The 25,982-nt window shown below is 45.5% G+C and overlaps 1 protein-coding gene across 1 annotated transcript in view; it reads left to right on the forward strand.

Moving 5' to 3' along the window:
* Positions 1-3,584: 3,584 nt before the first annotated feature.
* Positions 3,585-25,982, forward strand: part of erf (Ets2 repressor factor) — a gene marked incomplete at its 3' end in the record, with an annotated part of 34,234 nt that continues 11,836 nt past the window's right edge. Inside the window, exon 1 of the mRNA XM_080515685.1 lies at positions 3,585-4,166. Coding sequence (XP_080371811.1) covers positions 4,145-4,166 — 22 coding nt within the window. The 5' untranslated portion in view covers positions 3,585-4,144. The remainder of the gene's footprint in view (positions 4,167-25,982) is intronic.

Below are 25,982 nucleotides of genomic sequence, written 5' to 3' on the forward strand. Positions count from 1 at the left end.
TTGGGGGGAACTGAGCACCTGTTGATTGGCCTTTCTCCCTCTCCTTCCCTGCTCGTGAGAGGCTGCCGCGGTCTGCAGGTAAACACGGCTCCTCTCGTCTCCACGGCAACGCGGTGACGCGCCAGCCGGGAGCGAGCGGCGGCGACGAGGGCGAGCGGGCGACAGCTCCGGGGGCCACATGCGGCCCAGCACCGGGGCCTCCGAGATCCTCTATCGAGACGACGTGTGGCTCTGGACGGAATGAGACATGGCAAATAAGATCGTCAAAAGGCGGCTCGGTCGCTCGGCCCGATCCATCGGCACGTGACAAGAAAGTAGAGAAAATAGAATCACTTTCCAGGAGTTAAATGAAATTCTTTAGCGCCTCGTTCCTCCGTGTCTCGTCTCTTCACTCGTGCTGGAACAACATTTTACATCATCATGATGGAAAATGGAAAACCCACACTCCCACATTTATTTCTATTCTATTTCTTCTGGGGTTTTTTTTCCATTATTGCCCATTTTTATTTCCATTTGGTCTTCCTACACACATTAAAACCAGATACAACTTCTACTACGCACATTTCCATTGATTGTCTGATTCGGATGATTAATGACTTTCGAATGAAACCTCTGGCCAACATATTGCCACGATGATCTTCAGAAGAAAAACGTGCTTTGTGTTACGAAGAGCAACTTTCAACTTCTGTTTTCACTCAGAAAATGTTTAGAGCTGCTGTAGAGCTGTTTAGTAGCAGTAAACACATTGTTAGCAACTTGGCTCTTGCATCGTACGCGTTCGCTTCAGCGTGCACGAGAATGTTGAGCGGTTCGCTGTTGGCGCAGAATAAAGTGCAGAATCGGTAGGAAAAAAAACACACGTTTAATGGCGAAGGCTGTTTCAAGTGAAAACGCTAAACTTTTGCCGCGTTTTGAGTGTTCGTTTACTGAAAACGGCTCCCGCGGTGGAACTTTTTTTGAAAACACCGATGGGAGAAATGGGCGAAAAAGTAACTTTTTGAAAATGCCATAACTCCATGTCCTTGGAAGCAGGGTGAAGACGCTCTCTGAAATGCTGCTATTGTGCTTTGACCGCATAAACAACACCCAACAGACCAACGATCACAACAACTTCACAAAACATGTAACTCTAGAAACTATAAGGAAAAAAATCCTGAAGGAAACTCAGAATAAGACACGACAATTCAAAATACTGATCATATTGATCACATGACCGCCAGTATTAAGAGTTTTTCTAATTAACTTAACTTTCTAATCTCATTAACTTCAGAGTATTTGGTGTGACCGCGCTGCGCTTGTCAACGTGTTATTTCTAGTAAACACACGAAGAGAGAAAATACACAGAAAAGCTTGGTGTTTATTGATACAGCATTACTTTAATAGGTTTTATAGGCACATTGAATTATGCCGAAATAAAACAGGAGATATATTACAACTGTTTAAACGTGACAGGATACAAAAACAAGGCGATTAAAAGGTGAAACACAAATTGCATTTAAAAGACATTAAAACAACAATAATCAAATGGGGATAAAACAATGGCTGCTTCTGGTTTCTTTAAACAGACTTTTTGGGCCGACTGCATTCTGAAAGTACCTTTTTTTTTTTTATATATTTTAAATGAATTGAAAATATCAGTAGACCTAAGATATTCGTCAGATCAGAGTGTTTTGGTCTTTCTAACTCCAGATGACAGCTCGGTGATATAAAAGTCAATCGCTGTATGTCGCCACCACCTTTAGTGCTTTTAAGCCGTAACAGAGTTTAACGTGTGTCGCTTGACGCAGGAAATCACTGTCGCATGTCCACCTGCTCTCTGTCATCTTTATTATTGACGCCACGTAAATGGAGCATAAACAAGCAGACGACACAACAGCAGCTAAAATATATGAGTTATTGTCAGTCTTTTTCAGGAAAATAAGAGTGAATGATGAGAGTATAACAGTGTAATGATGCTTACTTCCAACTTTATTCAAAAATAAAAAAAGATAGTTATTTATTTTCAACCCCAAATTTATAAAGACAAACATTTAAAGTTTATATCTCACAAAGATCTTTACACTTTTAGATTTTAATGTTCCTTCAATCTTGATTTTGTTCCCATGATCTTTATTGTGCATTTCCGGAGCAAAAACCTGATTTCTCCTTTTCTTGTCACCTGAATTGTGGGGATGTTCGTCACGTCCAACTCTGGTCTTCATCGTATCATCAGTAGCACCGGAAAAGTATATAAATCAAATCTGTCTATTTAATGATTGAATGTTTTCTCTTTTGTCCTGACCAGTGGGGTTTCTCCCCACATTTACCGTGTGTTTGGAGCTGCTGTGTTGTTTGTGTTGCATTTCTTTCGTAAATATGTGCAGGATGAATATATCTATAGGGCACATTTAAAGCACTTTTTTTTATTTATAATATATTTTTTTTTAAATAAAGTTGTTTTATTCAATGTTTTCGGTGTTGTCGCAGCAGTGTGTTTGTGTGTATTTCTGAATTTTATTTGTGCTCAAACCACCTCTTTGTTACTTATCTCCTTGTCAAAAGTGGCCGGTGTTAAAGTGGCTGAACTATTTTCAAATTCATAAAAGCCAATTGACGTCATTCATATGTCTTTTTGAGTTCAGATCGTACTGCGATACGAGTCTTTGAGGAAAAAAAACCAAACAGGGTTGTGTTTTATTGTGCGGTTGGACAGACACAGAAAGACAAACAACGATGGGCAACTTGGCCAATCGCCAACAACCCTCCAACGTATGTTTTTGTACTGTGGGAGGAAACTTAAGAAACTGAGCAACTTTCGCAGGCCTATCATACGCCCTGTGATTCTTACTCATCTTTATTCCATCTGACACAAAGGTGCCAGAAGTTCTACTATGAAAAATCTAATGAATGTCATCCTTTAATTCAGGGATGTCAAACATGAGGGTCCAAACCAGCTTCAATCTGGCCGCCAATCCACCAAGCAAATAGAAAACATTTCTCAGGAAGTCTTGACTCTTAAAGTTCCTGAGCGTCGTGGAAACAACGCAACACTTGGGCCCGAGCTGAGATACCAGTGGCGTCTGTACAAACGTGCATTTCACTGTATTTTTCACCAGAATGTTTCATTGAAATTGAATTTATGATCAGATTGTATTAATTTTCCACAGCAACTGTTTCGTTTAGTGAAAATTTACACTTTTTTCTTTTTTTTTTTAAACGTGCATGCTCTGCAACACAACAAAGACAACTATTGGGCAACTATTTCAGCTGATATTGGACTAAACTAAAACGTGTTTGCCACCTCGTGTTTCAATATTTTGTACTGGGAGCAGTAATCAAAAGCTGCCAATTTTTGAAATGTATTTACAAAAACAAAACAAAACAAAACAAAAAAGTTATCATGAAAAAGCCATAGACGATCTTCGGTAAGAAGTGGGCGTTGAGTTTCTCCCTCCCTCCCTCCCTCCGTGGGTCAGCGTGGGCGGCCCCGTGTGGCAAGAAGCGAGCGAAACACGACACCCCGCCGGAGGAAGGAGGGGGTAGAGAACACGAAGTGACTGAGTGAGTGGAAAAAGAAAAACTCTGTTGCGCCGGAGAAAGCGAGAGGGACGGAGAGGAGAAGGAGAAGAAGAAGAAGAACCGGAGTGTGGAAGTCCTTGTTCCTTTTCTGAAGGCGGAGCACGGAGAGCAAGACGATGTGGAGCCGGGGTCGACCACGCGTCGCGGCTACTGCCGCCGCCGCCGCTGCTGCCACTTCTCGCGGGGAGAGTCTGTAGACATTCCGCCGCTGCAGCAGCTCCGACCGACCAACGGCAGCGCGCGACTCCTCCAAACTTTGACCTGCGCCATTCAGACCGGGCGGCCGGATTTCCCCCCGCGGAGCCCCGGGGGAAACTTCTCGCTGCCGAGCCACGAACACTCCCGTCGCTCGGAGAGAGAGAAAAAAAAGTTTGAACCTTCTCTCCTTTATGGTTATATATATATATTTTTTTTAACTCCTGGTAAAGTAACCGGGGCTGCTTGTGAACTCGAACCCCGAGCGGACGCTTTTCCCGACGGGCCGCCGCTGAGAACAAACACCGGAGGAGGAGGAGGGAGCTAAAAGGCTAACCGCCGTCTAAAGTTACCCATCGACGGGAAAAGTGACCGAAGCGGCGCTCCGACGATGAAGACCAACTCGGATTCGGGTAAGCGAGCGGCCTCCAGGGGGGGGTGGGGTGGGATGGGTGGGTGGGGGGGTGAGCCGGGCTGCAGTTTGTTGTTTGTTCCGCCGAAAAGAGCCGCTCGGCGGCGGCTAGCGGCTAGCAGGCTAACAACTCTCCGCTCCGGGGGAAAGTGTGACGGGGGTGGTGGTGGTGGTGATGGCGCTGGGAGCCGAGCTTTGTTCCAGGCAAGCCGGGAAACTCTCTCCTCCCGCCGATCCGTGGCTCTGGATACGCGAAGTGACACTTTTTTTTATTTTGTATTTTTTTAAGACTTTATTTCCAACGTGCTCGGGCGGAGGTTTACGGGAGAGGCAAGGTCTGGTTCTGGGTCGGTGCATTAAAACTGTTTGTAAAAAAAAAAAAAAAAAAAAAAAAAATCAGTCAAAGTTCATTTAAGTCAACTTTTAAGTGTGAACTCTAAGAGCTACGACGAGTTTGCACCTACACACATCTGCTGCAGCCCTCAAAATAAGAGTAATGCACGATTTATGTCACATATCTGCACACTTGTTGGGAATGGAGCTTTTTTTTGTCACTTCCTCTGCTGTCTCGAGTTCAATGTTGATTTTTTTTTTTAATACTTTTTTTTTCCCCTTCTGATGGAGTGGTTTTGCACAACAACTTATCAGCGGCTACCAGATTTAAGTCCAGGATTATTACCCTTCCTCTGTGGAGTTTGCATGTTCTGCATGTGGTTGACCTCAGTGGTTCTCTCCAAATATTGCAGGTTCGATTCCCTGAACCCCAAACTGTTCAGATTAGATGGACGGTGGTTCTCTCATTGCATCCCCCCCCCTCCCCCCCCCCCCCCCCCCGGTGGCACATTGTCTTGCATCTGTGCTGGATGTGGCAGGAGGAGCACACAGTGTTAAAAAAAATAACCTGCAAGTTGCAGAGACTGGTTGTGCAGCAGTCCTAAAACATGCATTTGACGGTTAATTGGTCTCTAAATTGACAGTGGTTGTGAGTGTGTGTGATTGAATGTCTGCCTCTGATTGCCCAGTTGTTAAGTTGGATAATAAAGTGATATCGATGATGGATGCTTTCCAGTGTTTTGGTGGATACCTGCATCACTTTTCAGAGGCGATCCTTTGTCTCCTGCACAGTATGCTGATGCAAAGGGAACGTTTTTAACTATGGTCAAAACCTATTCTAGAGCTGGTAGTGTCATTGTGTCAGTGATATGGCATACCTCCATTTATAACATCATTATATGCATCATAATTGCACAGGAACCTCCATATTTTCCTTTTAAATCCAGCTTTTTTTTGCCCCCAACAATCACAATCCTCTCCTAAATAACATCTTGGAACGAGATTAGGTTTTCTTCAGTCTTCAGCTCTTCCACTCTCGTGTCCACTGTGTTCCACTCACCTGCAGAGGAAACCAGGACTGTCCTCCAGTGTCCTTAACATTGTACTCCTCGTACTTTCACTGTGAATGGCTGCAGATGGGAACTGCAGTGTTCAAGTACAATCTCAGACTTTTTTTTTCATGCAATTGTTCGAGTATTTAGGTCCAACCATAGCTTGTGTTGCCCCAGTAATATGTATTTAGGGATGATGATGGTATTGTTTTTGGGTTAACCAATATTTGCTAATATGAGCTGATGGCACTGTGAGTGATACAGTACAGAGGAGCAGTGACTTTTTGCCTCTCACAAAATATTCCTCTGCCTTATTCTTGTTAACTTTTTATTTCTCTTTTCATTAGCACTATTGTCCTTCTCGCCACACACATTTGTCAGCATGAACAGCAGCTTTGATACTCTCCGAAATAGAAAAAGCCCCCCGGAAAAGGAATAATGGCACTCGGCTCGTCCACCAGCCGTTTGGACTGAATATCTCTTTTTTTTAATGTTTCTCGCCTTGATTAGGGGCTTAAAAATGGTGTGGGTGCATCACGACTGAGGCTGTAAAAGTGACTCACCAACTGCCGTGTGCGACTTCAGATAAACTCCAGTCTTCAATCTCCAGACGGAGGGAATCCAGTTCACCTGAAACCATTGACCACTTCTTTGAATTTTTTTAAAGCAACAAAGAAAGTGGGCAGAAGTACATGCTCATTGCATATTTTTTGACAAATCTGTGTCGATGTAATGAACACGGTTCCACCCAGACGTCTTGAGTCATAGAAAGTCAGAGTTGGTGGGCGTTTGTTCATCAGAGGAGCCACAAGGAAGTCGTCCAAATAGCGCCTGTTAAATCTGGTCATTCTTTCTGTCTTGTCCAGAGGTTCTAAGAGAAGGAAGTCGTCCAAAGGGCTGAAACTCGCTAAGTTCTCAGCAGGTGAATACGGAGAAGTGTGTGTGATTAACATGTTTTTATAATGTGTCTGGCATAGTCTAAACCAGGGGTGTCGAACATGAGGCTCCTGGGCCAAAGCCGTCCTGCAAGAACCCCCAATCAGGCCAAACCACCAAGCGAATCGTAAACATTGATTTTTGGAGACATTTCTTATGAGCATTGGACACAATGATGAGATATAGGCTGTGAAAATAGTTACTTCGTTGTTCTCAAACTAGTTCCAAAGCCATGCTGTCAGGCTGAGTGCATGCAGAATGCAACAACCATAGGTCATTTCACTGTATTTTTCACCAGAAGGTGTCATTAAATTTGGCTTTATGTGTAAATTGTACACATTTTCCAGTAGTAATTGTTTGGTTTTGTTTAAATATAGACAGATATGAAGTATACTCTGCATTGCACTAGAGAAAAACTTAATTCAAATGTTCTTAATGCACTGTTTCTCTCTGTCTGACCCTCTTGGGGTGAAATTGAGGTAAAATACAGGAGTTTTGACTTTACGCACCGACGTTTTGAAAAACGATGTCCATTTTCGGCAGAAACGCTGAAAACGATGTCGCGCAATCGCGGAGATTGAAGCGTTGGAGTTTCATCTTTACCATGTCAGGACGTCGTCAACGTTCAGGTTAAAAAGCATGAAAAGCGTCTTTCTGCAATCGAGATCAGCGCTGGGGAACTGCATCGTACTGCTTCTGTGTGTTTGTGGCAGACGCTGAGCCCTCCGGTGTTTGGCTTCACTATAATGTTTGGGCAAATAAGAGATTTGAAAAGTGGTCTGCAACCTCTCTTCCAGGCAAACCCGGGGATTGGGAACAACTTGTTTAGGCCATGCTGACCTCAGTGCTGTACACAGAAATGACTATATATTACATTATTTTGCAGGAAAACGTCTTTTGAAGAATCTTCTAACAGAGAAGAAAAATGGTACAAGATGTGAGCTTGTGTGTGTGTGTGTGTGTGTGTGTGTGGCCGGTGAAGTTGAGAAAGAAGTGTAGTGTGTATAATCGAGAATCTGGGCCAGAGTAAATCCAGTTAAACGTGTCGCTTTATGGGGGTTTTCACACACATTATGCGTATAAGGAAATTACTCGGCGGAAACTACAAGCACCGTGTTTGTTTTTGTTTTTCGTAAGCAAAAACCTCGTGTACGTTTTCATTTATCTCCACATCAAAGCCCCCCGGGGGGGGGGGAGGCACAGAGGTAGAAGGGCCCGAGGGACGTCGCTGCCGCTGCCCCTGGTGGTGACGAATCTGAAAATGAGGCGTTTGCTGGCGGAGACGATGGTTAACATGCTGCCCGAGAGCCCAAGAATAAATCCATTTGCCTATTTTTCGTCGATCGCCTCACTTTTACACTTGTTTGACCCGTCCTTTGTGCTGCAATCGGAGCCAATTCATCAAATGTGGTTAAGTAAAGTTAAAGTCGTGTCTCTTGGGAAATCGTAAACCCCGCTGTTTTGAATTTCACACATTTTTCCCCCCAAACCTATTGCGATTTTCACTCACTCGGGTTGTGATTCGTTCTCCACTGGACATTCAGACTCGGTTCAGTCAGAAGTGCCTTGCGGTGAACATGCGGCAGGCAGAGATCCAGTCCCCGTAATGGATGTTTTAAGAGGGGAATGCCTCGCCACAACACAGCGTCATAATTACATATATGTCTTTTAGATCTCTGCTGCTTCGGATAACTTGGTACATCGCAATGGAAAAACTCAGCCCGAGCAACATTTTAGTCAAACTGAACCTTTTTCAGACGAGCAGATATCCTGTTGAAACTGCTTTAAATGACAATATTTAGCAACTAAGAGCTGCTGTCATTTCACCAAATCACAGATAAATTCTACATCATTCGAACTCAGATTAAGGATATTTTACATTTGTACAGAAACGTTGCAAAAAAAACATTTCTATGAGACTGAATCTTCACAAGTAGCCTTTTTATTTTTGGAGGACGTCTCGGCAAACATGTCCGCAGCCTATTTCAGACTTCTGAACATTGTATTCTCTCCTAATGACTTCCATTATCCAGCAGACCAGATTAGGAAGGTTATTTTGCACACTTCCGTTCCAGAAGTCGCCGGGCTTCTTTTAGCCGTCGGCCCCGCAGCGGAGGACGTCTCCCTTTGTGTTGGTAAATTATGCTAAAGCCGCCGCCGCTGTGCTGGCTCCGCTTTATAAGAGAAAGCCTACTTGGTTCCCGTTGTTCTGCATTTGCAGTGTGATTCAAATCAACTTCCCTCAAGTTTTCAGGGAGAAACTTAAGGGAAGTTAAGCAGGTTTTTTTTGCAAGTTTTAATAGGCGACCAATTCTGTCATAAAAAAAAAACAAAAACCCAGGAGGGAGCCATGATTTGCAGCCACATGCAAATTATATTATGTGTAACTATGTTTCTATATATATATGGGTCAGCTTCCACTCTCTTCCTATCAGGAAGTCTGAAGTCTGGCCTCAGCAGCTCCAGCTCCAATTTTCCGCCTGTGTTACTTCTTATATCAACAACGCGCCACATGTGAGACGTCACAGCTGCAGAAAGCCAGCGCACTTTGTTGCACTCTGTATATGTGTGTGTGTGTGTGTGTGCAGTGAAAGGAGTCATACATGAGCAATTAGCTGGTGTTAAGTCTGGTTAAGGCAGGGCTGCTGTTTATGGCCGTGTGTGTGTACAAGTATGTGTGTGTCTGTGTGTGTGCCCATATGTCTGTCACACTGTTTCTCTACCTGACGCTGATGTGGTCACAACAAAGTGAGTGTTTGACTTTTACCAGCGACACCAAATTGCCCTTGAGGAAGAGCGTTCGGTTGTGGCCAGGTTGACTCAGCCTGGTAGGTAATTACAGGAAGAGCAGCTCGACGTCTTTATGCCGATTCCAGTGGCTCTAATAACACTGGTTAGACCAAAGCTAATGAACCGCAGTCTCATTTTTGTGTTTTTAGACGACGACGACGTCGAGTTTCCTTTGGGGAAGGGACTCTGCCGTCTCACCGTTACGCTGGATTGTACCGACGGCAGGATTTACGCTGCGAGTCGAGTGGTTTGTGTCGGGGCCGGTTTGAGAAGAGGTGCCGGAGGCTGACGGGCAGCGACGCCGCGGTGCCGTTTCTCTTTTGCGGACGCCTCGTGTTCCAGGGTTTAGTGGCGACGCTGTGGGGGGAAAAAAGGAAGAACTTTGCGGACAGTAGCGGGGCCTTGTTGGAATGTTCCTTCTGAGATTAAAGCAAGCCGAAGCTGCATTTCCGTTGTTTCATAATCTGGTTAATTCAAACTTGAATCAAAAGACACTCCCTGAGGTTGTGTTCCTGAGAGCAGGCAGATCCCATGACATCATGATGAGCGGTGTTATTTTCTCAGACTGGGCGGGATCGCGGTGTCTCCGGGTAAATGATATCAAATTGGCCTGTGTGTGGCGAGCGCAGGTGATACCCAAATGCTTGAGTTGAACTGCGCTATTTTAAAATTGCAGTGAGGCGGTGGGCTGCCGTCCGGTGGCTCTTGAGCTCTGACTCCTGGCATTAAGCTGCTGTTATATTAAATATTTGGTTTCTGGTGCTGACAAGCCAGTGGGCAGACGGACGTTGAGCTGATGTGTCCAGTTTACTATTGTAAACGTCTTACCTGTGTTACATTGGTACTACCTGCGGCAGCCATGTTGTTTTCCAACTTGTCTAACTTCTAAAAACTCATGTTGTGTGAAACATTTGGACAGGGTATGTTGTTTGTGCTGTATCGGCTGTACCAGTTTTGAAGATTTATAGTGGTTATACAAGTAAAAGGTTCGCATTTTGTTTCCATGCACAGGATCTCGGCTGCTGCAGAATCAGATCTGGTTTCTTGTGTATTTCAGCTCCAGTCGGCTTAAAGTCGCACTGTCCTTTTAAGAGGAAAGCACCATAACCCCAAAAATCCCCTAAATACTTGTATTTCTGACAGGATGTACTCTTTTCTTTTTTTTTCCCCCCCCCCCAATGGTTTTCCTCCCATTATGTAGTGGCTGTGAGTGATCAGGTCGCCTCGGAGGTTGACCTGATCACATTCCCGATTACCGCCGAGCCAGGCCTGGGCAAGCAGACCCTGGAAAAACTCCACCGGAGTGACGTCAGCATCTCTCCTGTGTGCCGTCAACTGGCGGCCCGGGTCAGCGCTGCCGAGAGCATCTCCCCGTGTTGCGGCAGAAGCTGTTTTCCTGGAAGTGTGTGTGCACGGTGGCTTCCAGTGACCCGCACCAAGCATAGAGTGTAGACAACAGCCGGGACATGGTGGCCAAACAAACACAAAGGCAAGCGTGAACGTACAAGCTTCGCTTTTAACAAATAAAAAAAAAAGGGATTTTAAGGTAACGGTTGAAACAGGGAGGGGGAATAGAGACGTCTCTTTCAGTAGTGACTGTTTTACGGTTGGAAAAATTGATAATAGGAGTAAAAACAAGGTGTTTTAAAACATTCTAGAATCCAAAACCTGATTACACATCAGATAAGTAAAAACCCTGCAACCTGAATTCTTAAGTGAATAACTAAATAAAACTCGCACTACCCTTGTTTTTTTTTTCCTTATGGAAAAAAGGTTACAAAAGAACACTTTGTGACGATTGAAGAGTCAAATGACGAAGTCTCGCAATAAATTCCCTCCTCTTCCCTTCCGGTAAATTGATGTCGGCTCATGACTCATCCTGCGACCGAGGGGGCTTCGTGAGACTTCACCCAATAAAAATGCAAATGCAAGCGTCGCCTGTGTCTCGTCTGCGCCGACGTCTTCAGATTCCGCCTCGAACTGGCGTGAGCGTGTGTCACGCGTGTTTCCAGCAGAAATATGATGAATCAAGCATCAGTTACAGAACGTTCCCTCTTAAGCACTTCTGTTTCTTGGTGGGGGGGGGCTTCGGCTCAGCGCGGTTTCAAATATGTGATTGAGAGACGGAGGCCTAAACCTGACATGTATTTTAATAACTTACCCAACTTGGCCAGGTTTCTCCTCCTCCCCAAGGATCAGCAGTTCTCGCCAGTACAGAGCTATTTTTTTTGCAGAATTTTCAAAACGATGAACTCAACTCTCTGGTAGCTGTTATGTTTCTATTGACGACGGCTGATGACAACGTGACGACGTGATTGAGCCGGTTTGACATTTACCGGCTCTGCTGTTTGTGTGGCTGCTAAAGTGACTTTGACTCTATAATGAACCTGGAAGGTTTCCTGGTCCGTGTTGGAATGACATTATAAAGCTGAATCATGCTGGTTCTGTGTTGATCGGCGCTTGATGTGGCACAACTGGTATTCACAGGTTAAAAAAAAAAAAAAAGAAGAAGAAGAAGGGATTAAACGGGTGTTTTACTGACAGTTTAAGGCTTCAGTCTTTTGAAGTGGTGTTCTCTTCCTGTGTCTGAGCTTATGGGAAATCTGGTGCGAGGACAGTGTGCTGTCACAGTACCTGGGCAGTAACTTTCCATTTAATTTCACTGTGAGGAATTCGGCTCTGGAGCTGTCAGAAAGCAGACACGCCAGTCCAGTCTTTCTCTGACAAACCCCAGGCTCCCTCTCTGCGCACACTGTCATTTGTAAAGCGCAGACAGTGCCACTTTTTTAAGTCCAAGAATGTGCTCATCATCGTCTTATACCGTCTGCGTCGGCCGAGCTATTGGATCAGTATCTCTTAAAGTGTTTACGATTGAGTGGATGTGCACGGGGGTCTGTGACGGCTGACCCCCCCCCCACCCCAGCGGGGCGGATGAAAAGAGGGAGCTGGTGAAGTGGAACCAGCGACTCGCTCCGGCGAGCAGATAAGGACGAGTCCATGCGGGAGGACAGATATCTGCTAAACACCTGACAGGATACAGAGCTTCCGCGCTCACAGGAGAATCTCTTCCCGTGTTTAACTTGTCCGTCGATCAGCCAATATTGATCAGAAATGAGCTTAAATGAGGCAGCGTGTACAGACTTGTTTTTAGTAATATTTGGTCATTTATACTCAAAGCTATTTTGAAGGTTTTTTTTTTTTTAGTGGCTGTTGGGGAGGGTGCCGTGGCAATCGTCTGTTGTTGGTGGTCATCCAGAGGAGGCATAGAAGAGTTCCCTGTTGAGTTCCCTCTGGTCCGTCACCCGGCCAGCAGGCCTGCCTCCTAACACACTTTAGAAGGGTAAGTTGAAAGATTACAGGAGTGGTCCTGTATGGCTCCGAGCAACACGGCCCACATTGCCAATGTCAGTAGTAAAGTAGTTACAACCAAGTCTCTGTTGGAGGGGAACGTACCTACTGAATGCAGCCTGTTGTCACGGTGTGATCTAACGCGGAAGGGTGTTTAGAGGTAGTCAGTCAGGCAGGTTATATTCACGCAATTACAGTGACCTACAGTGGGTGGCAACATCTATTAATTTACAATCAAACGGTAGCATTGGCATGCGCTTAAAGCGAACCGTGGCTCTCATTGGCACCGCGCTGCACTTTCACTGGAAAGTCTCAGCTAATTCATTAACCAGTTGTCAAATGATGCTAAATAGTTGGATTTTTTATTTTTTTTTCCACCACAGGAGACCACCTCAAGAGCCGCTGAGGGGAAACTCTGTCAACAGGTTACAAAACGGCACAGTTTGGTTTTGTGGTTGTTTGGACTGGTTGGTCCAGCCCAGGCTTTAACCGCCGCGACTCTCTGTTGACTTTGCACCTGCGTCTTGCAGACCACACTGCTCGGCACAAAATGCGAAGCTTTGTGGCTCCTGGTGAGGCCTTCAGGGTCACCAAGCTTGGTTTCTATTTACATTGTCACTGATACAAGCCAGCGTACTCTTTAAAATACCTGTGCGCTCATGTAAATGCAGGAGTCGAGTGAAGAATACTGCTGAAGCCAGACTGTTTTGCTTTTTTTTATTTATTTTTTTTATTTTACACCTTCTTGTGATGTGTCAGTGTCCGTCTGTGTGTTGCTTTGCTGAGCTCATTCATAAGGACTCTAAAATGTTTATGCAGCCAGCCACTGATAAACAACTGCCCATGGGCGTATTTTTACAGGGTTGGCGTCGTTTGGAATCGATTATGATGTCGTCAAGTGTCTCGGTTGATGCTTTTTCTTTACACCGCTTCATATTTGTGGCCCTGACCAACCTTGAACGTGTCTTCAGTCATCAGTTTTATATAGCAAAATAGAATTCTTGTTAACCGAAAACCAAGTCGGCAGCTCGATTTTCTGCATGTTTTCTATTCTGGCTTAATTCAACTTTATGTCTAGAAACATGCAGCCTGTTCCAGTCGCCACTGGGTCAAAACGCAGGATGCACTTTGGACAGATTGCATCATGCTGAGCCCTGCAAGCGCTCTCACACGGGAGTCGTGTGAACGTGTTTAATCTGCGTGTGGAGCAGGGGTCAGCTGGCCGGGCTGTCCTCCAGCGTTCTTATCAAGTCAGACTCTGATCAGCAGCTGGAGAAACTGTGGACGCGCTCGCTCGCGTCGTCGATACGTCACAATGCAACTGCCAAGGAGCGACGAGATTTAGCAAAATTTGCAAAGTGGGGCCGAGCTGGAAATTTGAAGAGGCAAGATTTTGTCGTGTCCATTTCAGGATGGGTCTGATGGCGGTGTTAAGAAGTTGCTTTGTGGGAAGAAGCTGGAGACCCGATGAAGACCTGACATTATCAGGCGGAACGTACAAACTGCAGAATGACCCCTGCCTGGAGTCCAACTCCTGTTTTCTAACTAAATAGTAATTAATGGTATTAGGTTTTTTTTCTAGAATACATGTTTCTTACAAAAAGACGGTTGGCGTGTCTGCAATCCATGACCTGAGAGGAGGGCGAGTTACTTTCACTAGAGTCCTTGTGTCAGAAATACTTGAATCAAAGCATAAAAAACATAAGTGTCAAGTCTGAAAGACATATTTCTTGGGATTGAAAGGGACCATTACCACCAGCCGGTCTGTATCGATCTCTGTTCAGCACTGGAGAAGTGCTCTGAATGCACACTTCATACCCAAAACAAAAAGCTGCTTGTGGCTCCGCAAAGCTGAAGCATAAAGACTTTTTTTTTTTTTTTTCAATCAGAAATTCAACTGTCCACATAATGAATGGGCAGTTCTGGAATGTTGAGAGTTCGGCCAATCTGGTCGTCGTCCTTGCTTTATCCAAAATTATAACTGTCGCTTATTATCTGAAATGTATTTTTACCAATTTCGCCTGCAGGAATGACCTTTGGCACTTGTTTTGAAAGTCAGGATTCGTCCTCCCGAGCAGATTTGGACCGTTCAGGATCACTATGTGAAGCTCCATGCTGCTTTATGTCGTTCCTACAGCACAAGTTATGAAATAATCAAATGTTGGTTTGAATGAATTTTCCTGTTAGCGCCTCTTATCAGTCTGTGGGAAATCCTGTTACTTTTTCTATGACTGTGTTTATCTGGTGTGTGAGCGCGTTTCACATCTATAATGTTTAATGCTGATATTACCTCAAGGGCAATTATTTAGAAAAAACATTTTAACACTCAAAAACTTACTTCTCTTTTTGCAGACCTTCAACTAGCAGCTTTTTGATCGCGGATAAATCGTGTCCTATTGAACTGAAGGTGAAAGAATGATGAAATGCCACTTATTTGAGCTATCGGCTCCAAAACATCGCTACGACGTTGGTTAATTCGTGTGCCATTTTATTATTAAAAGCCATAAAACATTGATCACTTGCTCAGATGTTCTTATTGGTAGTTTCTTGTTACTGATGTAAATAGTAAACAAAACAATGATGTTTTTCTGTGCCTACATTACCTCCCACCATCAAAGCCGAATCACAGCTTTCTACTGTTAATATGAAACGCGTGAAAACAGAAGGAGCACCGCGCCAAATGATTGAGAAGCTCGCCCTGGCCCTTTATTCAAATCGGTTCACAGCAGGAATCCCAGCTGCTGAAACTGTAAAGGAGAATGTGGGGCTGGACTTGCCTTGTTGGCCGCTTCAAAGGTAAGCCATAAATCTTCCCCAGTGATAAGAAAGGCACCATTTGATCAGGACGGCACCATTTGCAGGCCCTAAAAGTTGTCTGTGTTTCCTTTCTCCTGTCTGACCCCTCTCTGGCACCCACGCCAATGGACGCCATTAAAACACGCTGAATCCTATAAAAAAAAAAAAACCTATGTTTTCTAAAAAGGTTTTTTTTTGTTTGTTTTTAAAGCCGCATACATGATGAATGAGCCAATTGAAAGAACTGCCCTGAATGAGAAAGAAGCCTGAATCATTTCAGCATTGAGGGGCAGCATCACCTCACATGTGGATTTGTTGGGCTGAAAGCCACCGTCCTTCATTTGTTAACTTGTGCCACCCATTTGGCGGCGCTGATGAACGAGCCGCGTCTTCTGTTTTTTTTTTTTTTTTTTTTATTGAAATGTGAAAGTCAGTTAGTCCCCCAGACACTCACTCACTCATCTCACAGCATGCACACTTAATTCGGGGGGGTCTGGACCCCCCACATGTCCCGAAAATGGGTGATCTCTGTCTTGCATTAACACACACACTCACGCGCGCGCACACACTTTTTTAATTTTCTCACTCAAGCCGGCGAGCGTGCCGTGCTCATTTGGAGCTGCCTTCTGCCTGCGGTGACGCCGTCGTGCCTCCGTCTTTAATGTTTTTACACAGTCACCCTGTCTCCAGACTGGAAGATCCAACTTTAATGCAATAGAGGAATTAAGACTGCGGTGGCTCTGCCAATGAGGGAAAAGCTGACTAACGCACCCAGACGCCGTACGCGTAGAAAGTCCCGCGCTGGCCGCTCGACATTTTACAGATCTCATGTCATCCGGAGAGAATTACTGTCGCCGCGCTACACGCCACACGCCGCACGACGCGGCGGATAAACGCCGCGAGACGAGCCAGAAGAGTGGCAGTGCAGATCTGCGGTGATCTGGTAGTAATTATCAATCTTCATGTTCAAGATGGGAAGAAAACTGATGCAAGATTGTGCTTCGCTGCAACAACTGAGACACTTCAAAAAAAAAAAAAAAAAAAGCCAGATGGTTGTAATTTGGATTCTTTGGTTAAATAAAAGCAATATAAACTATACTTTGGATATGTATGTAAAAGAAAAAAAAAACTTTGTCATGGTTTTCATGCCGTTTTATCTCATGCCATCTTCTCCCACAACTATTTACTTTGAGAAAAGTTGTGTTTTCCCTCGGAGCGTTGTTAAAAAGTTCCCCACTGGGAGCTGTTTTACCGTCGTCGTGTAAACGGACACCTCAAGCGCAATTCAAGGTTTTGTAATGTTAATTTAATTAGTAGAGAAACGATCTATGTTTGTAGTTGCTTCAGGCATAATTACAAACGTCTTCACATGTTTGCACGTCCAGGCTTCAGACGGTTCCTACTTTCACAAACAACAACAACAACACTTAACTGGGCAGTTGCAGGCAAACCAGCAAAAACGCCTTAGATTAAAGTAAATGTAGGATTTTGACACACCCATTTTGGAAAACTAGAACTAGTTTAAATCTATTGACCAGGTCATCCGTGCATAATTGAAGCAGACGTATTTGATTCAGGGTGACGAGTCGGTGTGCTTTAATTGTCATCCTGTTTCACCACATTGTATTTCAGCTCCTTCAACTACTGTGTGTCACCCTTCCTGAACAATTCCTCCCATGTCGCTCTTGAAGTTTCTCACTGATTTCCTTTTAAAGTTTGTTTTTGTTTGTCATTTACACTGAAGAGTTATAGTTGGGAAACAGGATGATACCATATGAAATTGAGGTTTTCAACCTTATTGTAGATATTAATCTCTCGAACTGTGTGTGATGACTGGAGGTTTTGACATTAGTTCCAATACTATCATACATGGGACCAATAATACATCTTATCACAATGAACTTTAAATGTTGGTTCAGAATGTAGGGAACTGTCCCCTTTTGTTTTTTTGTTTTTTTTTCCTCTTCGTCCTCTTCCTCTTGTCTGTCCTATCAGAGTCACATCAGTGAAGTGAATCTCTGGCATTGTTGTAATCAACTGTGGAGCCTCTTTGTCTGTGTGGAGAGACACTGAAAGGAAAACGGCATGATGGGAAAGAAGGGGGTTGCGGCGGCGAAAGGAGGAGTTGAAATTTGATTGGCGTGAGCCACAAGTATGAGTCACCTATCCAGCTCTCTGGATTTGGAACTACAGACCTATTCTGGGCTGCGGTGTGTGTGTGTGTGTATGTGTGTATATGTGTGTGTGTGTGTGTCCCAATCAAATAGCTGAAGTCGCCAAATTTGCCTGGTTGCCTCAGCCTGTGAGTGTGTGTGTTGGAGGAAAATGAAAGTAGTCTGGCGACCAAACCACAACACAGCAGCCAGGTTTAAAGTCAAGATATTTATCTTCTCTGCCTCTCGGCTGCTCCGAAGCTCCGTCAGGGCCTCCGTCAGGGTGTTCGCGGCGGAGTTTTCACCAATAGCCTGTGGGGACGCTTTAGTTCAGTGGGTTTTCTGGGTTTTCTGGGTTTTGCCGTCATTCAAAGTGAAGCAAGTCCAAGACACCGCATTTGGAAATCCTCGCGTAAAATATCTTTTGAATGACTCGATCATTGTCACGTACGGCGATGAACTCGGCTCACGCTGGTGGCGTGTCCCGTGCAGAGCGAAGTCGCTCTCGCCCCGCTTCGCCGTAGATCACGTGACCCGCATGCTTTACGCCAGACGTCCTTCAGCAGTGGGGACGAAGGAGCCTGAGCCACGTTGACGACTGTCAGCCGGTGAACATCTTTCTACCACCGTCCTGACTCTGTTATCGGAACACCATCGCAAAAATCGAGACGACAACATGGAAGTATTGAGCAGACGGAAAGAAAACCTGCAGTTTTTTTTAATATCAGACTGAAATTTCCCAATGACCTCTCCAGACGTCGGAGACGAGCAGTTTGATGTAAACCTTTGTCCGTGACGGTTTTAGCTTTGCCGTGTTAAAAACAAACTTCCAGCAGCGGGATCAGTCGAACAACCCGACCCTGAAGGTTACATTTCCTCTCTCCGGACCGATCGTTTTTTTTTTTTTTCCTTTCATCTCTCAGGGTCTCGAGCATTTTGCTCAGTGACTTGATGAAATTGTTCTCCCAGCCGATTGCCCGGTTGGAGGTCCACAACCAGCCGGTTGTTTTTGTTCACTGTGGTCGAGTGTCATCACATTATTTTAGATTTATTTTAGACGTACATACAGGCCAGAAGAATTGGCGGTTCTATTCTCTGGATCACTCCGGCTTCTCATTGTGCGTCTCGTCAAACTGATAAACCCGTAAGACAGACGTGCCGAGTGAGACGGGCAGGTAGCCAGAGGCTCAGCCGAATGGTTTACAGGGTTATCATTTTCTGAAAGGAAAAACAAGCTCAGACGAGTTCGAGAGCACGTGTGCATGCTTGTATGTGTCGTTCCCCCCCCCCCCCCCCGCTGGGAAAGGAGGCCTGAAACTGATAAGTGTGCAACCTTGTCCCGAGACGCCGCAGATTAGGAGACAGAAGTTTGAGCTCTGAGATCACCACTGATGTGATTGTTTAGGATTTTGTCCCTCATTAACACCCCAGTAACGCTCCTTTTCCTCTGAAGATCGCCTGCTTTCATGCTCGATAATCTGTTCTGCCTCTCTGGTCTTCCCATCGGGGCCCACAGTGCTGGAGCAGGGAGACTGAAGGGTGCAGGAGATATTGGCAAGTGGCCGCAGTAACGTCACTTTAATGTCTTGGAATTAGACGTATAACCCTGAAAAGCCTGTTTAATGCAATGGATGCTTTCCCTTTATATCAGAATGTTATGACAGACTCTTGAACACACACACACACACACACACACCACGCCGGGGCCATTTCAATCACAGCCTTGGCTTCCTCCGGGCTGCTTCGAACTGCTCCAGGACGCGACATGTTTCTCTCTGGACCATCAAATCACATATTGGAGCAGTTTGTGCGTCTCAGTTGTCGTTATATACCAGGGAATTGCAACTTTGATGATCGTGAGTGACGCAAAAAATATCATCCTGCGTCTGCAGAGGGCCAAAAGCACATCTTGCCCACCAGTATTTATAACCCCCGTTAATAAAGTTATGTTGAGTCATTTCAAATTATACGTGGTTTTAGATGTGCTCATTTTGAAACTGGGTCGTGGCGACCGCGGCGGCGGGGGCCATGACGTCTGCCTGCCCCACGTATTTTCGTGCCGCCGTGTCAAACGGTCAAACGAGCAGCTTTCTTCCTCTGCAGAGCCGCAGTGTGGAGAGTGGGGCGACGCAGCTGCCTGCTTCATCACAAACGGCGAGTCTGTGTTTGGCTTGGATCGCTCGCCGTCTACGGGAAGCATCACTCGCAGCGGGGCCAGTTGAAAGCAGGAGCCCCCCCCAACCCCCCCGAGTGCAGGGACGGAAAGTGACCACAAGAGAACCTGTGGGCTGGTTTAAGTTAAGCAGCGCCGCCGCTCTGGTGGCGACTTTTAAGCAGCAGCGGTGTCACCAAATCCGCCAGCAAACCCAGCAGACGTCGTCATTATCTGGACAAATTCTTCTCTTTCCAGCTCGGCTCGTACAAACGGTTATTTTGAGTCTGCAGCCTTTAGCTGCAGATTCCAGGAATCAGATGTGTGGGTACTGTGCTGGTAAATGAAAATATTTTATCTTCGTCTAATTTTTTACAGATGTGCGTGTGCGTGTGTGCCTTTTTAACATTTACACCTCGGTTCCTTCATTATGCACCAACACACACGTGTTCGTTTATTTCCTGTTGCGTCAGGCGTTTTCTGGGTAAAACGTGCCGCCATTAGCTCCTCGTCCTCATTTCACACTACGATCTTCAGTAAGCGACGGTGCTTTGCACTTTAAAGGCAGCGGCAGAACACCCCTATTAGTCCCGTCATTGTTTTAGTCTGTAAAACTAACCAAGATCACGCAAATTTCACACTTTCAATTTGTGTAATTTGGTTTTATCTGCCGCTTCTTTCACTCGTCTTCATTTTGTCCAACTTCTCTAAGCACATCACGGTTCTCGGGCTCTTACCTCAGTAATGCTCTGTAAACAGACATATTTTGCCTCGTCTCTCTACCCCACTAAAGAGATTACAATACGTTTTCTGTTCTTCTCACAGCTTTTGGGCGCCTCTTCTCCCAAGTCCTCCCTTCCTCCCCCCCCTCCGTCAGTCAGTCTGTCTCTCTGTAAGTCTGATCTAATGAACAGATCATGTGAGGTGGAGGTGAAGGTTCACGCCGTGCACCTGCTGGACGGTCGTCCTCGGCTCCCTTTGATCTCCACTCGCTTGTGTTTCTTCTTCTTCTTCTTCTTCTTCTCTCACCTCTTTACGCTTTCCACCTGATTTCCTGCTCGCTCCGTTCTCTTCCCCCTGCTCCTCCCCGGGTTTAAGCCTCTGGCTCCGAGAATTCAAACTTCATGCTTTGAGGGTAATTATGAGATCAGCTCGGTGAGGAGCGGAGAGTGTTTAAACGGTAGTTTTGGGCTCAGGACTCCTCATTAGAGAGGCAGTGGATTGTCTGTTGTGTCGCAAAGGGGTAGTTAACTTCCTAAGGCAAAGATGGAAACCCAGACAATTTAGTGTGTCATTAATCATCGCAGTATATTTAAGACGGCAGCAGCTTACCTCCAGAGACCATAATGTATTTTGGTTTAGTTTGAACCCTTTTTTTTTTTTTTTTTTTTTGTAAAGATTTGTTTGTTTGTTTTCCTCTGAATGCTGACTCAGCACATGCCCAGCGCCGTTTACGCCCAGCAGAGATTCCCAGTTTCCTGCTTTCACCCATTTGCTTCCTGCCTTTCTGTGTTGTCCTGATCTCGCTCCCGATAAACGCCGTCCAGATTTCAGCAGCCCGGTCCCCCCCCCCCCCCCCCCCCCCCCGGCCGTTTTAACTGCGCGTCGCAGTGCAGTGCCCCTGAATCATTACCCCCGCGGACAGACACCGGCCGACCTTTCCCAGCGGCTAAATTTAGACGCGGCGAAGAATGGGAGGAAGGGAGGGAAAAATAAACGGGGGGATAGATGGATAGATGGAACAACATGTTGAAGAAACTGGTCGGGCAGCGGAGGAGGCGTTGGTGTTTGCCCTCGGCAGCTTATGGGCCGTTCTGGACAATACCCCCAATGATGGCTATCGGGTATTATGAGCAGTATTCCGAGCGCGGTGACGTCAGCGTCCCAAAGAAAAGCAGACCTGCGTGTTAAACCCCCAACCACCACTGATTGCTGCGCCGCAGACAGCGTGTTGCTCTTGGAAAGGAGAACGCAGGTGGCTTGGGACTGCGGGCTAATAGTAAATGAGTCGTCCTGCCCTGTACTTGGCTATATTTAGACTCCAGTGAGCCCTGAAATGTTGTGTTTCACCTCCGGCTGACGATCGCAAATTCTCCCCGTCTGCACCGGAGTTCGCCAGACATCACAAAAGCTGTTCGGGCGCCGTCGAGTTCGCTTGTCGTAGCCTGTCTTTGCATCCACGAACTTCTGCACTATAATGCAGCTGGTCTGTGGAGTCGCCGCCCACAGGGACTGGTTTAACGGACCTGTGTGGTGATTTCTGGAAGCTCTGCCAGTTTGGCGTGGTGTTTTTAAAGGTTTCCAGGCACATTTTGTAGAAGGATGTCTGGGAGATTGGCGATTTACAATCCATTTACACCTCTGTAAAACGTTCTGCACGGCACAAGAGTGAATAAAAGCGCCAGTAAAGTGCCAGTAAAACCTGCACGAGGACTGAAATACTTGCATATAGTTGTCTACGTGCGCACTAAAACAAGGCTGTGAAAAGTACAGTTCTTATGCTTCTCAAGTGTTTCTTCACCGGTATTACCTTTTTGCTTTTCGTCATACTTTTATTACGTTTGCTTCCATAACTTTGTAATTTTGTAAAATAAAGTGCAAACAATGAAGACGTTTAACACATTTTAGCAAGTCGGTTGCCCTAATTCATTATATAATTATCTTCATCCAATGTTTCCTTCACTAACCTGAAATGGGCTGAATCTTATCAGACACTTTATGTCGTTTATTTTGAGACTTATTTGCATTGGATTTCCTGGAAATATGATCGACAATTGTTTCATGCAAATTGAGTTTCCTCTCCTCACAGAGGACTAAATAATGAGTCAGCGGTTTCTTCCACGTAACCTGCCCTCACTTTTGTGGCTGGACTGACAAAACAGTTCTGTCAAACCGGAGTGATCTGCGTTGTGTCGGAACGTATGAAACGGTGCGAACGTGTCATTGAATTTACACAAAGAGTGGGTTTGATGTTCCTTCCTCCTCGTCTCAGAGCTGCAGGGGCCAAACTACTGTGGGTTTCCCATCGTGACATTTGTTTCCTTTGTGCTGCTGCTGCTGCCGCTGCCGTCCTCCCACTGTCTCGGCCTTCTGTTTTCGCTCACATGACACAAGCCAGCAGCTGTAACAGATGAGCAGCGGAGGTCCAGTTGGAGCTGCATCTGTCTGCGGTGCCGTCTGCTCCTCCCTCGCCTCACCTCTGAGCCCCTCGAAGCCACCCTCCTGAGCACCGACGGATAAAACAAGTCGACGGCCCCGCTGTACTTTTCAAGCACGAGTTGATGTATGCGAAGGCGAAGGCGTGCGTCCGCTGTCAGGACGGGAGCGCCACATCCTTCGCGTTGTAAATACGGCGCGACGGAGACGGATCGCAGCCTCTCCTGGACGCCGGCCCGAAACTCCACACTCCTTTTGGCAAAGTTCCTGTAATTGAATCATATTTTGCCTTGTTTGTCGTGACTCGGCCCTTTATTTTTAGCGCTAAAAGCTTTTGTTGCTAGGAGACTGGCGTCCGAGTGAGGGAGGGACGGAATGAAAGGGAGAATAGAGGAAGAAAGAGACGGTAGCGGTGTTGAGGGGGAGAAAGGCGGAATCTGTGAAAGCTTGAACGACAAACGAGCGAGCTATGAGTCAGCAGGGACATCTGCAACACACACACACACTCACACTCACACTCACACTCTCTCTCACACACACACACACATGCAGTGGTCATGGTTGCTATTCCTGTGTTCTTTGTCTGTGTGCTCTGTGCACCCACGCATGAACCCACTTACCTCTCCCCACGAACCTGAGTTGTGGGTCTGTGTACTTTTTTGTGTGATATTAGCTCGCCCACTTTGATTTAATTCAACCCCCCCCCCCCCCGTGTGCGTCAGCGTGCACCACATGTGTGTTTTCCTATCGGCGTACCCCATTATGCAGCGGTGTGTCACAACGCCTAAACCCTGTCCCCAGTGACAGGAGCTTTATTGTCTGCCGGATGAATCATACGCCGCTCGTACCCCCATTAGTAGTCTGACTTAAAATGGCTATTAGCAACTCTCGCAGCCAGCTCGCCCGTCTTTTGGCTCCGTTTCCGAGCACCGTAGGAGATCAGCGAGCAGCATGTGGTTTATTAGTCACCTGTTTTTTTACAGTATCTTTTTTTTTTTTGTCTTAAGTAAAATGGCCAAAATTCTGGATTTAGAGAGTTGAAGTCACACAAAGCTGGTCGAGATGCACAGTTAAACCTTTTTTTTTCATAATAAACCAGTAAAAGTTCACCACTTTGTTCGCCGGCACTCAAAGTACGACCGTTCAACAAATCAAGTGTTTTCTTAACGTTACAAGGCTTGTTGTCATGCGGCCGCCGGCCACTAGTCGGTGCTGCTGAGCCTTCAGTGTTCGAGCAGCAGTTCTGAAAAACTATGTAAAGTTTTAAAAGCAGGGCAGCGGAAAGTTAGAGAGTATTGTAATATATTCGTGAAGAGAGTGACAGCAGGAAAAAAGAAAAGTCGGTACAATGAAAAATGTTATTTTATGCATTCTTGTGTGAAAAATATACAGTCATTTATTTAGTTTTCTAGTTTTTTCCACAATACATAAGTTGGCCAACTGCAGTATCATTTCACCTTGTATTGGCCCATATGGAAGTACATTTCATAATTCTAATGCTGAGAACTGATTTTAAAAGTACAAATCAGTTTGATTTGGTCAAATGGTTTTCTCGTTAGCAGAGCCAGTGGTCAATAGGCTTCCAGTGTTATTTACTGATATTTAGTGTTTTTATTCCTCAAAAAAAGTTAACAACAAGACAAATATCTCAAATTTCTCTTTTTCCACTTATGAACTGAGCCCTCTGATACAGAAATAACTCCTTTGTTTTATTGGACGTAGTGGATGATGGAATCGGTATATTTAACTTGAGTTGAGAAACTCTGGTGCAGCATCTTCCCGTCCCGAAGGGGAAAGCAGGTCACAGTTCCTCAACCGGTGTGTGTGTGTGTGTGTGTGTTTCAGTTATTGAGCCAGACGTGGGGTTTCGAGGCAGAATCGTATGCAACACCTGAACGTCTGACGCGAACCGTTCATCAGTCAGAAACACTTTTTTGTCCTTGTAACGTCTCAAACGGCGTTTAATGAACAGCAGCTTTCGACTCTGCGCCAGACTTTTCTGTGGTTTTTTTTCTCTTTCATAGGTTTTTTTAGTTGACAGAGCGACGCTTGTTGTGGTGAGACGTTTCCACGTTTCCTCCCTTCAGGCCGAACGCTCTGCAGCAACTTCTACCACTACTTCTACTACGGACCTTACAACACTACTTCCTCAACTTGTGCGTTGATGTCATCTGCACTTTGGTTTCGCCGTGTCCTACTTGTTGAGTTTTTTTTTTTTGTTGTTTTTTTTTTTTTCCATGACTCACTTTGACTTCATTTGCACCTGCTAATAAAAATCCGTATGCGGTTAAGAGAGAACATGTGCTAATTTCAAAAGCGGCTCGTAAATAAAGCGCGGTATCGCGTTCAGGGTTGGATTTAACCTTGTTTGTGAAAGCAGTGGAGCTCGACGCAGCGGGTGTGAAGAGCCTGTTGTCGTCCACTCGGCATCACAAAAACGTTTTTTTAAACACTTTTTGTTTCATCAGTTGTTGCACCGATTCACCGGTTTCATTGTGAAGGGCTGACGGTGACGTCCACTCAGAGCAAGAACCACTGAAATACACCCCGTGGCAAATATATCGGATATCTTTTTTTAGTAAACGCGTTAAAAATCGGCCGCAAACCAGTGACATGCCTGCGATTACTGCTATTACATATCGGGCCTCTGGAACCAGAGTGAGAGCTGCTGGTACAACATTCACAAGAGACATTAGTGTGGCTTTGTTCTCGCCACATGCTTTACCAGCAAACCCAGACAGTTCTAGGTAACTCATTTTAAACCACTTTGCCTTAAAGTTAACAGATATAACAGATAAAGAGACTCGCAGGGAGTCCAAAAAACAAACAAATTGACCCGACAAGTCAATATTCAGATCAGGTGGACTCTTAACTTTTTCCTGCTTTATGAGAACTTGGCAGAAGTGGATTTTTTTTTTTTAATGTTTCAGCCGGCCGAGGTTTTGTTTACTTTGCCGTTTCCCAACATAATAAAGAACGGGCCGGTTCTCAGTCAGCCAGCAGTCCCAGCAAACAGAGCATGAGATTGTTAAATGGAAAAAGTCGTAATTGACTTAATCATCATCTGGGCACCGTAACTGGAGTTTAGTCACCAGGTGTGT

The sequence above is a fragment of the Blennius ocellaris genome (genome assembly GCF_963422515.1).
Source record: "Blennius ocellaris genome assembly, chromosome: 20".
NCBI classification, from domain to species: Eukaryota; Metazoa; Chordata; class Actinopteri; order Blenniiformes; family Blenniidae; genus Blennius; species Blennius ocellaris.